We start from the raw sequence: 15,703 nt of genomic DNA on the forward strand, positions 1-15,703 counted from the left end.
ACTGAGACGCTAAAACATCTTGTGATCTCATTTCCGAACCTGAGAGATTTGAGAAGCACATTTTTGGGAAATGAAATAAGGAAATTCTCGACTTATAGCGCTTAAGAATGGTGGAAAAAAATGCATGAAGGAGAATCCGGGAAGCTAACCTTTGCAATGACATTTTTCTTGGAAGAATTGGACTCCTTGCTGAATGAGACGGAGAAGTGAAAAATGTTCATGTAGAAGTTATGAGTCTGGAAAAATGTGATTTTTTTAATAAAGTTTGTAACAAACTGTAATAAGAAAATGCTATGAATATATCTGTTGAAATAGATGTGAAGGCTAGTTATAGTCACTAAGAAACAGTACTAAAAAAAGCTGATGAGCTAGGTACTGACCTTGGTAATTCATAAATTTAATGAATACATAAACCTCTGTTTCTGGTGATGTCTAGGATCACTCTGTTTCTTTGTTCTATTCCTGAGGGGTATCAAACACCCTACCTAAGGGAGAGAGTATATGTTGTGATGCCGATACAGCCTTTTTAAACTATAAAGTAGCTTCTGTATAAGTATATCAAATCGAAGAAATAATGGTCTTACCCAAAATGGCCAGCTGTAGATAATCAGTGTGGATCGTTCTGATAAACCGGACAGTAACTTCTTAGAGAGATTGACACCAGTATTCAAAATAATTCCAACATGGCGCTAAATCTATCTGGAAGTAAATTATTAGATGTATGTTTAGTAATCTAAATGCACTAGCTTAGAATGTTGTACCACCTTTAAAATAAAGGCTTACCTATAGCATGGGTGACCAAGGTATGTTGTCATTGAAATTGGTCAAGGCGCTTATTCCATTAGATGTCTTATCCATAGGAGAAAACAACTAAAAACAGAGAGGAGCTCTGTGTCATTGTCAGGGTGAATTTACAGAATAATCTGTAGTAGTGTCAGACAAAAGGTCTGAATCTTACCTCATTTGGCCCAGGAGTTGAGAGTAATTCTAGAGTCTTCACGTTGCGATCTGCCTTGTGTGTGTGTATATACTTAAAAAGGACAAAATGGCATCTTATAGTGGCATTCAGTGATGACGTCACTGCGTTAAGTCGTGCGATGACATCACAATATAAACACAGCATCATTTGAAAGATGACGGCATGTGTAATGTGATGCGTTCTAATTGGGTAGACTCATCAAGTAATTTACTATTTTGGCAGATTTAAGTAAAAGATAGTTCCTTAATTGAGAATAGATACTGAAAACAATGTCTCAGTATGGGGTACTTAGAATAGGATGCAAGAAATGTTGAAGCGAAAAAATAGATTTTAAAACTGTCGTATGTTCCTGTTTCGATAAAGGAACTAGATTCGTCCAGAATACCTTAAAGGGTAGAGCTATGATAAAAATTAGCGGCACTGATAAAAATTTGTGGCGCTGAGAGTCGAGTAAAGCTAGGTGATGGGAACTGGTTTCGGAAAGTTCCTAAAGTGGATAGGGACAGTAACTCGGCTGTGACGCATTAAAGTCCCACTTTTTAGATGCAGGAGTAAGTAATGTAAGATGGTCTTAATGGCCAAGGTGGCTAACTCTGAAAAATGAGAAAACTATTCTAGTCCATGTGGTTAGGTTCGCTGTTTCAGAATTCTAGTTAGTCCTGCGAGGCGAAAGCAAAGTGCCCGATATCAAGGTTCCAGTAAGTGCAGGGAATGTCTATCTCCTTGGGTATTTCACAGTATGTTGCAAACAGTGAATGAAAATACTGTATCTGAATATACATTTCATGTTAAGTGACATCACTTCTAACTACTAGGTTATACGACCTGTAAGTATTCCTTTTTGTATCCATTCCTTGTGAACATCAAATTCACTAGTAACATGGCTGTCTCTTAAACAGAGTTCACAATCTGGTGTCATCACTTTATCATGTACGTTATTTCTCATAAGAACTTGTGTACAGAAATATTTACAACCTAAATTCCTTAGCATCTGGATGGTAACTTGTCATGAATCCAAAGTCTTAGGGGTTTGGGGAAACAAACTGGTATATGGGTTCGGCAGAGTTAAGATAGTTACCAGTTACTCTACAGTAATCCCAAATGTTAGATCAATCTGTTCCTTATATTCTTTTCAGTCGAGAACCGCACTCTAAGTACTACTCGACTTCTGGGACCAATAAGAAGGGATCCCTGGTTTGATCTATATTTTACAGTAAGGGGCCTAAGTAGTACTCTTAATTTAATACTAGAGGTGCCATAGCGTCCAATTTATGGATCCAGTATAGCTCACTCTGATAATCTTTTGGCTATGTACCCTGCTCTTGGTAAAGGGTGGATCATTTCCAAAATGACACATCACAACTGTGAAATGTGTCAATTTTCCTGGAAGTAAAGGTAAACCGGTGATTTCAGGTTTTTAGCTCTGATGTTTGATTTATATTCTGTCCAGTGATCTCTTGCTAGTCGTGCCGTCTTCCCTACATAGAATTTGCCACAGTGGCATTTAAGGGCGTATATAACATTTTTGCTCTCACATGTTGGATAGTCTTTTAAGGATATCTTCTTGCCATTGGTAGGATGTCGTATGTGGTCGCCCCTTATCACATTAGAACAATGCTGACAAATTAAACACGGTAAGGTGGCATGTTTTTGTTTCCTCAAGGTCGGCTGTAGTTGTCATTTGCTTTTTCAGCTCTTATTAGGGAGACCCTTCGATTTCTTCCCCGCTTGTATGTCAACATCTGTGGTTCCGCGACCAGTCTATTGAGATTAGGATCTGCTTTGATTAAATCCCAATTTTTGATTCTTTTTATTTGAAATCTTTGGCCCGAAAATGTCAAAGTATGGATGAGTCTGGTGTTTTCTCTTTTTGGTTTTTCATTTAATATATTCTCCCATGTGAGAGGCAAAGTTCTTTGGATGGCTTCTTCCATTATTTGTACAGAGAATCCTCTTTTTTTGAAAATCTGTCCTTTAGATTTTCGTGTTCAGTCAGTAATTTGGTTGCATCTGTTGTTCTCTTCAATCTCCGGCACTGACTATACAGTAAGTTGTTTTTGAGGTGCTCTGGGTGAAAACTTCCAAAGTGTAGTGTACTGTTGGCATCCGTGGAGTTTCTATAGATATTTGTGGTAAATCCCATGGTGGTTAATCCAATGGTTACATCCCAAAAATGTATCTCGGGGTTGCCAATTTCCAAGGTAAATTTTATTCTTTCATGACGATTGTTGAGATGTAAACAATTCCAGCAATTAATCTTTTGTACCATGCCATATACCGAAAATATCGATAAAGCGTTTCCAAAATGTTATCGTTTTTCCATGGGTCTTGTTCTAATACAGGTCTATTCAAGGAAGAACATGAAAATGTTCGTGTAGGCCGGTGCTACTGATGAGTCCATAGAAGTTCCAGATATTTGTAGAAAGTACTTGCCATTAAATCAGAAATAATTGTTGTACAAGATATTTATCAATATTGTATTGCAAACTTCCTGTGTATCATGGTTTCACTATGTTTGAGTAGGAACCATTCTAGGGCTTCTATCCCCTCATTGTGAGGTATTGACGTGTATAAACTATTCACATCAACTGTGAATAATATCAACGTTTCCTCCATCTGAATTTCATCCAGTAGTCGTAAAAAATGTGCTGTCTTTCAAATAGGTGGATGTCCAGGTAGAGAGCCAGTGGGCGGAATATGCTTTCAGTCCCTGCTAAAATGAGTCTGAATGGTGGATTGTTTATGATCTTGTGAATTTTTGAAAGCGCTTAAAATACTGGAGTTATTGGAAATTATTTGATCAAGAAATCACTTGTATCCTCAGATATCCAATCCATGTTGAGTGCCTTATCAATTGTTTTGTTAATGACCTCTCTAATTGACGTGATGGGGTCACTGTAAAGTGTTAGGTAAGTTCTTCCTTCTTCCAGTAATCTAAAAGAACCTTTGTTGTAAACATTTGTGTCCATTAGGACTAGGGCACCTCGTTTATCTGCTGGTTTGAGTGTAATTGTATTATCCTCTGCCAATTCTTTAATCAGTTTAAGTTGGTGTCTCCTGATCTTTTTTGAACTGCCATGTGTCACCTTGTGGGAATAAGAGATCACACACACGGTAAAAAGTGAAGTATAACTTTAATAACTTAAAGGAAGTTCTCACCAAACTATTCAAGGAAAAAGGATACTTGTGGCAGTAGACTCTTCATGAAAGGAAGGCACTTTCTCCATTCTTAGAATTAAATGACTATCTCTGAAATCTTGGATGTGCACAGTCTTGTTCAAAGATATCAGGTCAGATGTAGGGCTTTAGACAAATCTGTTTGCAGGCTGAAGAATTAAACAGGTTTACCAATACTGTTATTGTCATGTAGTTCAGCAGAATGGACCACGTTCCCCTTTAACTGGGTCTTGACAACAATTTTCCCATTTTGCCTTTCAAAACCATCAGCTGTCTTGATATTTTAGTCCAACTGTGGCAAGGTATTAATCTTGAGGCTTTGATAAATTAACTAGGCCAGAAACGTTCCTCACCCCATGAGAAGACTCCTTCTGTTTTTATTATCTCCCCCCCTCGTTTCCTCTTCTCACACACAGAAAAGAACAGTCACTAGTTGTGGCTCTGCTTTGGCCCAGACAACGCTTCACTTTACCTCCCTTTCCCCTTCAGCTTCTCACCGTATTGTCCTTCGAGCGTTGTCAGCTGTTGGCCTTGTTAGCATGGACCGCCGTCATACGCCGCCTTGCCTGCCGTTCCTCCTCTTTGCTACGATACTTGACTCCTCCCCTTTCTTCTTTCAGGGATCCGATCCGCCTCTCTCTCGACGAGCCTCTTCACGTTGGAGACTCGCCTGCTGCTGCACTCCTTTGATCTTCCGGAATAAAGCCGGCGATCCTCACACAATGAGTCTGGAAAGGCACGGCCCTGCCGCCGGCACTCTCTTCATTACTCTCGGTGAGAGTTCTCCGTTCGGCCAGCAATCTTCCCCTCACTTGCAGAAGAAACGTTTCTGCAGCCTCGGTCAGCCGCTCACACAAAACGAAACTCAGTTAGCGCAACGGCGCTTCTTAACAAAACAAAACTATTTAATCTTCGTTTCAGCTTAATAGGCCCACACATAACGGCCAGCTTCCTCCTCGCTCAGCTCGGCCGTCTCCTGGCAACCAGAAAAAAAAACAGAGCATTCCACCCCATGTTAGAAAAAAGTACATGAATGTATGTGACACCACACAATAGGAAATGTCTCTAGGGCAACCACAGGTTCCACCCTCCCTTTTAATTAGCCTTTCTTACTCTCTACCCTCAATTCATCACACCATGTTTAATGAGTTATTTTGTTTTCAGATTGAATAGTTTAATCACTGGTTGTTTAATTTGTGGATGAAATGTACTTATTTTTTATTTCCAAAAAATCAGGGTTCTTGCGTACTTCTGATGTTTCTGGAAGTGAGTAAAACACTCTTAATTTCATTTTTCAGAAAAGTGTGAATAAGTTAACTTCCTCTTCAAATCCATTGGTGCCATTTTGTAGGGATTAAAGATATTCCCAAATTCAATGTATCAATCTGGGTTTTTGTCAATGTTTTGGAAGATATGTTTAGTACTATTGTCTCTGTTATTTGTTCTTCTGTCTTTGCTTTCTTTTTCCCCTCTTCTGGTTTGCTTCCTCTTGATCATAAACGCGCCAAGAGTCCCTGTTAAGTTTTGTAAGTTTTCTACACAGCCTAGCATGCCAGTGTACTGAGGTCTGCAGTCGGTCGGTCGGTCTGTCTGAACCAGAGCCAACGTTGGGTCGATGTTGAGTAGTTGCATTTTTAAATTGACCCATAGATAAATGGGCATATTATCACCTATAGTTGTGCCCAGAATCTCAAACACATTAAACCAAACAAAAAAGTAATCCGTGTATGAAGATACCAAGCCCTTTTTCCAAGTGCCAATATGACAGCCACTCTGAAAGTTCACCATATGGAGATTCCAGTTATCTAAGTATTTAACCCAAAGTTTACCTCTCTGCATTAAAGTTGGACGTAAGCTAAGAGAGGTCAGGGGGTGTTTTAATAGGGTTGGATTAAGACGCATGGTATTAGGGTCTCTGCCCAACATGATATAATAATCGGGATTATGGAGAAAAGCCTCTTCCAAGACTGCATCTTATCGGGAGAAGAAATCGAGGGTGGTTTTTGCCAGATTCCAGTAAATACATTTAATTAAAAAAGCACTTGAGAGATAGTTGGGCAGAGAATATTTGATTACTATTAGGTCATCAATACATGAGATCAAAGTAGATTGAGCATTGACATTTATTTACTAGGACCGCCAATCCACCTGAAGGTCTACTGGCAGCCCCCTGAAAGTTGGGAGGAACAACAATAAGTGGTATAGCCATCTACAACAAAGGGCTTGGTATTCATAGTTTCTTGATCAGTATTATGGCCGTCTCATCACTAGGAGAGCTATACAAATTTGCGAAACCACAGCAATTCCACGATGCAATTTTAAGAGATGCATAGATATGCTTGCTTGTTGGCTTTTGTCAGCTCCGAGATGGTGGTTCGCAAAGTTGCGAGCCAGGTTATGTTAGTAGATGTCCCAGCCAATGAAGACAACTGGGCTATAACATCAGCATTGAGATGGGGGCCGTCTTGCTTTTTGCAAGGACTTTCGCTCATTGGAACTATTATAGGAAGTTGCGCATCTAAAAATTCATTAGCTTCTTCCATAGATTGGAACAGACAAAGAGATAGTCCTCGCAAATATACAGATTGTATATCCTTAGTGGCTGGGTGTGATTATCTGGCGCATTAAACCACATGGGACTGCAAAAATGTATTTGATGCATATCAAATATCTAGCGCATTCACTTTTTAGGAAGCTAAGATTCAAGGTCCTCCCACTTGCTCAACACACTGTTTGGTCACAACTGCTAAACCCAGGGTCACTAAACCACTGACAAACTTTCCTGCCACTATGACTTTCCTTACGCACAACCCCAGTGCTTACCCAGGGGCTTTCCGCCAATCTCACCTTTCGGTACGGCACAGCAAGCTTGTTACCGCCATCACGCCTGTAACATTATACTTCGAATGGATTGTGTCCTCCCACGTATTCCTCATCTTATGATAATTCGTTATCTCCAGCTTCGCTGCTTCGGAAACATTTTCTCGGCAGAGGGCGCTGTGCTCGAGGTCGTGGCGTCGGTTATCCCTCGACGGTCTCCGTACCGTGTCGACAGATCAATATGGCTCCAGCAAGTAGGAGATGCCACTAAACTGGCTCACCTGCTGACTTGATCTTAGACATCCGCTTTCTATATTGTTTTCGAATCATATGCCCTTGTTGCGGTCTATGAACAATGCAATTTGCTAACCTTTAACCTCAAAGTGACTACCAAGCATCCCTTACCATGTGTTGAGGCTTGATCAAATTGTGAACCTACACTAATGTTAGCCAGGATGATCTGCACATCTGAGTCCGCCCCCCCCACGCACCATGAGGTGAGGCTTTGTAAGATTGTGTTCACATACTTATTTTGTCTCCCTTGCTTGTACGCACACCTGAATCGCCCCCCCCCCCCCAACGATCCACGGGTGAGACTTTTCAAAGTGTGCTTACTCTACCTACCATTATGCTCTAACTCTTTTGCGTAGCTGCACACTTTACGTATTGTGCATTTCACTTACTGTAACTAGCTCCTAGATGCTTCTCGGCTTTGTGCCCTGATATAAATGAAAAATAAATAAAACAGAAAAGGTCTGTTGCCCTGTGTGCGCAGATCCTACTGAAACAGTTCAACACTTTATGTACATTTGCCTTGATACTCCTGGGTTTAGTGGGAAATTTGAAATTGTGCCTAAAGAATAATTGAACGCACAGTGCAGAAATCTTATGTAGAAATTCTTCTCTTTCTGATGTTGTGTTCGCAGTATCTAACTGTTTAGTTGAAGTCTGGAGAAGGGAAAAAGCTAAATTGAAAATGGTGTTACAAATGTTCTCTGCTAAAGATTGTTAGCCAGTTTACATTCTGATGCACATTTTTAAAATTTGATGAATTTATGTGAACTTTTACCATATTTTAAGTGTCTTTTTCTTGGTTGTAATGTATTTGGTTTTTATGGCGAGAAGCCGAAATAAAGCATTGTTTGACTGTTACAGATTTTGGGTGCCATCACTGAGAAACATTTACCACCCATGATCATTTTTGAAACTTAGAAATTATTGCATAGGGTGAAGAACAAGGTTGTCGGACAGAATGTTACTGACATAGATATTAATAATAATTCACATTTATAAAGCGCTACGAACCCTCAGGCAACTGCGCACTGCTTATTGCCCAAGGTGTGTGGTGCTCATGGGCAAGCTCAACTGATGTAAGGACTTGTGTCTTAAGCAAATTGCCTCAAATGGGATCTGCTCTCTAATCTGGAGCCAGTAAAAAGCTCAGAGAGCAGGCAAGATATGCAGTGTTTTCTAAAAGCCTCAACAGAGCCCTGGTAGTGACATTTTACAACCCCTGCTATTTCAACATGTGTTGTTGGAAGGCCTGGCTTGATACTATTCCAAATTCCAGCCATGAACAAATAAAAACATTGACATCCATGACTCAATGCTAAAAGGTTAATACAGGAGATGTTTCAGAGGTGTAAGATTAAAAAAAATAAGTTTTGGGCACCAGTAAATGGTCTTGTGAAAGGACTGACCAAAAAGTGGTAATCACTGTTGAGGTTAACGTCACTTACCAACTGTGCCCTGATGAATGCTAAATATTGCACTCTGTAATTGTGAAAAGGGTTCACTTCCTAGTAGATTCTAGGGGCCATTGTCCTGCTAAACAGAATTAGTTTGTGTTATGATAAACAAAGCCATTCAATAATTAGAAAAAGATTGATAGGCCCAGATCAACATTTTTTTGACAGTAATACACTAATAAGCAAAATCACTTGGTCATTTTTTGCAACAGAGGTAGGTGTTGAAGGAAGGGTTAATAAACCTAACTGAATAGAACTGTAAGATTACTATACTCTGGAGTAACTAGAAGAAATCTGCGAGCGAGGAATGCAAGTCTTTGCTGTCTCTTCCTGTTTTAAACACAGGGCAGGGAAGAATATAGGAATCCTTGACCCTTATGAAATGCGGTTACTGGAACAGAATATAAATGCAAAAATTGCAATGATACAGAGGGCAAGAAAGAACTACATCATATGTAGACGGTGCTGATCATTGTTCACCTTAACATACTTCTGCAAAGGGAATTACTTTTAATGGTTTCATGTTTATATTGCAAAGCAAAAAGAATCCAGTACCAACAATTAGATTTATGGTTTGAAGACTGGCCTCATTTCTTCTTTAGCATTTTCACTTTGACTGGCATTTATGGATGTAATTTAGGGGGGAACCAGAAGTACCAGCTGCTACAGCCGTGCTTCAACCTGCTACCCCTGGAGCATTGCTTGTGACCACTGTGCCCCAATCAATGATATTGCTTGGCTTTTGGCAAGGGGGTGGAGGGTGAAGATGAAACTTAGTCACACTAGTGTGAAATGGAACACTTAAAGCAAACACACATTAAATGTTGCATGTCATTTTTTTTTATTTATTGCGGTTTTACATTAGTTTATACACCGCTTTCATTGTTAAAATCCTTAAATAATTGAATTCACATTCACCACTTTACTTTGCCGAGTTTTGATTGTCATTTACCAGGTTACACTTTCCAATGTCAAACACAGCCTTCAAACTGATAGTCAGGCAACACCTTCCGTTTATATTGTAGAGATCAACAATTTGTATTTAAATCTGCCTGAAAGCCGGTTAAAGTCGGCAGCTAAATAAGATATATAGGTAGGTATGTCTAGTGTTAAATGGTGCACATGCTTAGACATTCATGGTCATTGATAGACTGCTCTTTAAACATTTTTAGAAAACTCTTTAGAAAGAATAACTGATTGGGGAAATGAGAACAATATTTTTCCCCAGTCCAACTTAGCTTCAAAAAGTGGGTAGCACACAACTTCAAGGCTTACATTTCTATTTACAAAGAATAGATCTCTCCAGAATTCTTTATAGACCTAGCAACAACTTTTGACTCAGTTGACAGACAGCTTTGGACTTTCTTGAGGAATTTTAAAAATTGTAATTAAACACAAAAATACTAAGACTATGGTCCAGTACCATTGTGAAGGCCTGATAATTGAATCCTTAGTGGTCCGCCAGGGAGTTAGGGCTGTGTTCTTGTGCCTGTTTTATTTAATTTGTTTACTAATAATGTGTTATATTTTCTGTGAAGCCGGTGCTGAGGTCTCCAGTGTCTGACACTTTTACATTCCAATGTTGGCCTGTGCTTAAGATTACGCTGATCGCAAGAACCCAAAGTCCTTGCAAATACTATTTGACACAGTCACATTTTATATAAATACATTGGGGCTAAAAGATCAATGTCAGTAAATTGGTTGTAATGTCAAGGGTCTTTAAGACTATGAAGTCTATTATCCACTGTGTAAAGCAGTTTGCCTATTTGGCTATACTTTATCAGATAACCATCTCCTCAAAGTTTTTGAAAGAAGCAGGTGATTGGTTGTCTATTTACCTTTTTGTAAGAAAATGAAAGTTTAATCTTTTAATCACATGTTAACAATTTGAGGCTAAGGCCTGCTCTATTGCATTGTATGGGGACAGGGTGGAGGGTGTTTAGAAATGACCACATTTTACAAATGGAACAGGTTCGTTTTTTAAATAGGCTGTTAGTAATACACTAATAGCCATCTCCCTTTTCTTCACATGTGGAGCTAGACCTTGAGTTTTTAAAATATCGTTTTATCGTCCCAGTTGTGTTCACTTAGCTTTCTCATTTTTCTTTTTTTTTTTCTCTCAAAACATTACTACTAAAATCATTATTTATCTCATACTGATGCCTCTATCCCGTGCTTGGCCCATGTTGTGAATTGAATTGTGCTCTTCACACCTTATTAGTAAGTAATTTCCAGAAAGCTGATTTGCGGAATATTGAGGCAGCGCTTAGATGCAAATTATTTTAAATCCTTTTAGCCAAGGAAGTGGTTAAATCGGTAAACGCATCCCTTGCACTGATTTTAAAACCAATTGATCTTCAGGATTGTTTGAACTCGTTTCCTTTAGCTAGACATAGGCTGTTAACACGAAACTGAGTTAATTGTTTACCACTTAATACTGTAACCACAAAATAGAATGGAGCATTGGATACAGTAGGTATCTGTCCTTTTTGTATTACCTCTATTGAATCCAATTTGCACTTAATTTTTTTGTCCACTATGTAAGGATTTCGAAAGGTATAGAATTCCTATTTTTAAAAAACTCAATTTTATTCATCGTCATCCAGCATTGGTTTTCTCATTACTTATTCTGACCCCTATGTATGCAAGGGCAATTTTCCAATTTATTTATTCGGCTTTTACATATTTTATTTTGAGCCATAGATTTGTTATCTTGTATAATTTTTATGCCCAGAATGAAAATGCTGAGATGTTCCAATATGTCCACTATATTGAGTGCCACTGTCCACTACTGCTAATGTCTGTCTATATATCCAGTCCTAAGTAAATCCCCAATACAGAATATTATGAAACCGCTTCTGGTCTGATATCTGCTTTTCAAGCCACAGATTTAATTTTAAAGCGCTATCTATTATTTTCTAGTTTTGTTGCTGTCCGTGCCAGGAATGGATGATACTACATCTGAAACGGACAAAACAATCAAACAAGGATGGGACTCTAAAAAGGTACAACAACTTATTTTGAATTGTTTTTATTGTTTCAGTATTCTATTGTCCTTAAGAATGCAGAGCATACCACACAGCTTGTTGCATTAGTTAACAGGTGATGTCACCTCAGTAAATTATATTTCTAATGCTTGAAAATCTGCTTAGAATGGCATGCTGTGCATAGTACGATATCTAGTGGTAATCATGGAGTATTGCTTTTTTCAAAAAGGGACGTCGATCTGGGCATGTCTGTAACATTATCCCTACTGTGACGTGTAGTGTACACATGATCCCTCGTGTGTTAAGGTCCCCCAGAATGTTTTTTTTCCACCATACTGGTCGGTAGCTTTAATGCAGAGCTTGTGTCAATGAGATACATTGCTATACATTATCTTGTCTTTGTTTCACCTTTCGACATTTTGACCTGACGGCCAATCCAGTTTCTGGTCTTAATCTCTGGCAGGAGCTATCACAGTAGGGAGAGTGGGGATCTTTCTTCTTGATATTAGTCTTTAGAGAATGTCTTTTCTTACTTTTCCCTCTTCTTTTGCTTGTCTGGCTGCTATGTTCCTTGTAATAATGGAGAGAACTCCATTTAAATGTTGCCCTTCCTGCATAGAAAGTTTCTTTGGAGGGACACTCATAGGGAGTGTTAATAACTGCTTACCTCGTGACTACGACAAGTGGCTCTGCAAGGCCTGTCGACTCTTTAAGCCTAAAACACTTAAAGAAAGGCGCACAAAGCGATGGGCGGCCTAAACCATGCAGGCCGTTTACCATTCCCCAGCTGACACGCATCGGACAAGGACCCCTCCAGCAGTCACGGCTCCAATTTGGAGGCCCAAGACATTGTTGCAGTCTCCCGACTCCTAGGTGCCCGCCCCCAGCCCCACTAGGCATGCCGAATGCACTGCTGTGGGGGAACCCACTGGCAACAGGGGCACACACGCTCACACCAACAAGACTAAGCGCACAACCCCTGGGCTTCCTTTAACGGTACTGTCGAAAAACCCACTGGCACCCGCAGGCCTGTTTAAGTCTGCGGCGAAGCCTGTTGAACCTTCCAGTTCTCAACCCACTGCACTTCCGTCTCCACATTTGGTGCATGATTTGAAATCTTCGACTGTTCAGGGGTCTCCCTCTAAATTTTTGGCGCCAGTTTCAGACCCGTCAAAACGCACGTCCCTAGTTACTAACACCCTAAATTAAGGGAAAAGTTGCTCAAGGCACTTCCTCAGCCAGATTCACGTGGTTCTGGTCGCCCGATACGCCCTGGTCTTTCTCAGTATTATGTCCAGGCATCTTCTTGACTGTCGCAGTGCTTGCAAGGTCAAAAGGGTCCTATTCAAGAAGTTAGCTTTTTCACTCCCTGAAGCTCCAACTACAGGTTACAGGTCTAGGGCAATGTTTGAGGAATGTATGGACAACAAGGTCTCCAAAGTTGACTTTTCAGGCAGGTTTGATAAGAGCAATCATAAAAGGACTCGCTCCTTTGAGCATCACTCTAGGCCCTGCACGTCTCCTAGACTTCTTTGTTTTCCGCTCTTTCTAACTCTCACGTTCTTAAATTGGCTGACCCCTTGGCAGGTGGTGGTTTATTTTTTAGGATGATCAGGATGAATAACTGTTCTATGTCCCAGGCCAGAATGATGCATCCCAAAATCCTGCCTCCCAGGACCCAGGCGCATGAATCAATACTGATGATCAGGGGGCTTGACCCACTAACCCTGCTCATGATGCAGAGCCTGATCAGATCTTTTTAGACGCTGTGCTTTACATATTTCAGGAGGCTTTCCCTATTGAGAAGTGTTCTGACCCTGTCGCATTTTAATGAATGGATGGAGGGCTCTTGGAAATCCACAGTGTACTTTCCCAAACCAACATGGCCGCTGACATCACGTTGACGCCGGCTGGTGTGCGGTAGTCATGGAAACTGGCTACGTGCAGTACTTGGGACGGACGCGAGGCGCAGGACTGCTGATACCGGTCTGCAGCCTTGCGTCCCTACAAGACCACTTTTCATGTTAGTAACAAAGAGTGGCTCAGAGTAAACACAGCAGGCGGTATGCTCGCACAATATTCTGCCAGCTGTTAGGCTGGGCAATGGGGAGCAAGATATCTAGTTCCCCTAGGGAACTTTATCACTTAGAAATCCATCTTGAACTGGGTGGCACGAGCATCAGTAGTGGGGAAATATGTATTGGGAAGGGGATGGAAGAGATGGCGCCACCATGACAGGAGCTATTCTGTTTACATTACACTATGAGTGAAACAGAGGTGAGAAGACTGCAGTAAGATTCCCAGCACACGCCTTCTGACATGGGCTAGGTGGGTGTGGCTTATGACGTATTGACCATGAGACTGTTGGAGGATATGATAAATGTAATAGGTTCCTTAGTAATGGGTTATATTTAATTACAGGTTGACCTTAATGTTGAAAACCAACATAGCCAGAAGGTTAGTTCACTATAAACATAAGTATCTGAGTTACCTGTACCTGGACACCAGAATCACTGATATGTATTAATCTTTGTAGGTCACAGATGAATGCCACAACATTTACGAAGTTTTGATTTAAAGTACAGTTTACAGCCCTGAGGATGGATAATTTGCTTTATCTGAAACGCGTTGGCACTGATTAAATTAAAATTGAGTTTTGTTGGAATTTGAATTTTTATGTATTTTTGTGAGCTTGGAAGATTGAAATTAGTCATAAAGGAGGTATATAGGCCCAGTTCTTGGATGTTTTGTTTGACAAATGTATAACACAAGATCTCTTTGAGACGGTTATTGAAATGATTGATCTTTAAAAAGTGAAAAAGGGTTTCTGGAAGGATGTTGTCCATCAGGAGTGCATAAGGGTTCCTTATTTGTTCTCTAGTTTAAAGTCCCCTACGGGCTGGAGACGATACCCTTGTGCACCTGAAACTTGAGAGAAAGGGCAATCTCAGTGATAGCCAGAAGATTGAATCAGTTACATAGTGAAGATTTTGCTGGTGCTCTTGCATCTCAGTTTATACCCCTATTGATGACCAGCTGCACTTTATTAACATTCTTAAGAAAGCGGCGGCCCATTTTAAGATTATCACCTTCAGGTCTTGCTGCATTATCTATAAGGCAGTCGCCCTTGAGTCGCCCAGATACCTTGCGAAGAAATTCTGCCTCTCCGGTCGGGCAGCACACCACCAGAAGCCAGGACACGTGTAGGCTTGAAATCCGCCACTGCAAAAAAGAGAGGACCAGAAAACAAGCTTTCTCTGCCTACGTCCCAAGACAATGGAACCACCTCCTTGTTGGCATCAATTCAAAAAGAACTCGAGACACTCCACTTAAGGAGTCTCTCCTCAACACCTAGGCCATCATAGCCCCTCGCACCACCTGACTCGCTAGATGCTGCCCGCCCCTCTCCTCCCCGACACCCAGTATAGCTGTACCCTCTCCTCTGTGCCTCTCTGTATACTACCCCCTGCTGTATGTCTGTTCTGTTAACTCTGAAAAGCGCTCTGTTATGCACCAGTAATGTTGTACACCTCTGTAAGCATTCCGGTTTGTATCTGTATTGGTGCATACCTCTGTAAAGCGCTTTTTTGCTTCTCGAAGCTAGGTCCCGCTCAATAATGAAATACCATAATAGGCAGTGCCTGATTACGACTTTGTCGAAGACATCCACAAAGAAAAGATAGCCGTCATTCTCCCCCCGCCCCCCTAACCCCTCTTCTCAACTCCATAAAGAAGCGTATTGCCCCTTCTTTGCTCACCTCCTCCTTAACTCGGGTAGTGAACCCACGCATTGAGAAAATCTTTCAACCCGCTCCATTGGATCCACTCTATAATCGGGATACACTCCATTATGGATTCCCTGGTGGTCACCATGACCAGAAAGCGCCCAGGCATTCCTTTGTTTGGCGGAGGCTCCTCCAAAGAAGGACTGTAAAAAGATCTATGCCTTAGGCAAAAGATGCCATCTCCGGCTTCTAGTACCCGCATTACCA

General features: G+C 40.7%; 1 protein-coding gene across 8 annotated transcripts in view; it reads left to right on the forward strand.

Moving 5' to 3' along the window:
• Window positions 1-15,703, forward strand: part of CRTC1 (CREB regulated transcription coactivator 1) — a 1,230,699-nt gene that overhangs the window by 484,093 nt on the left and 730,903 nt on the right. For all 8 annotated transcript variants that reach the window (XM_069649310.1, XM_069649311.1, XM_069649312.1 and 5 more), the window contains exon 6: window positions 11,647-11,729. In XM_069649310.1, coding sequence (XP_069505411.1) covers window positions 11,647-11,729 — 83 coding nt within the window. The remainder of the gene's footprint in view (window positions 1-11,646; window positions 11,730-15,703) is intronic.

Source organism: Ambystoma mexicanum, chromosome 1p, assembly GCF_040938575.1.
Source record: "Ambystoma mexicanum isolate Mex_15411 chromosome 1p, UKY_AmexF1_1, whole genome shotgun sequence".
NCBI lineage: Eukaryota > Metazoa > Chordata > Amphibia > Caudata > Ambystomatidae > Ambystoma > Ambystoma mexicanum.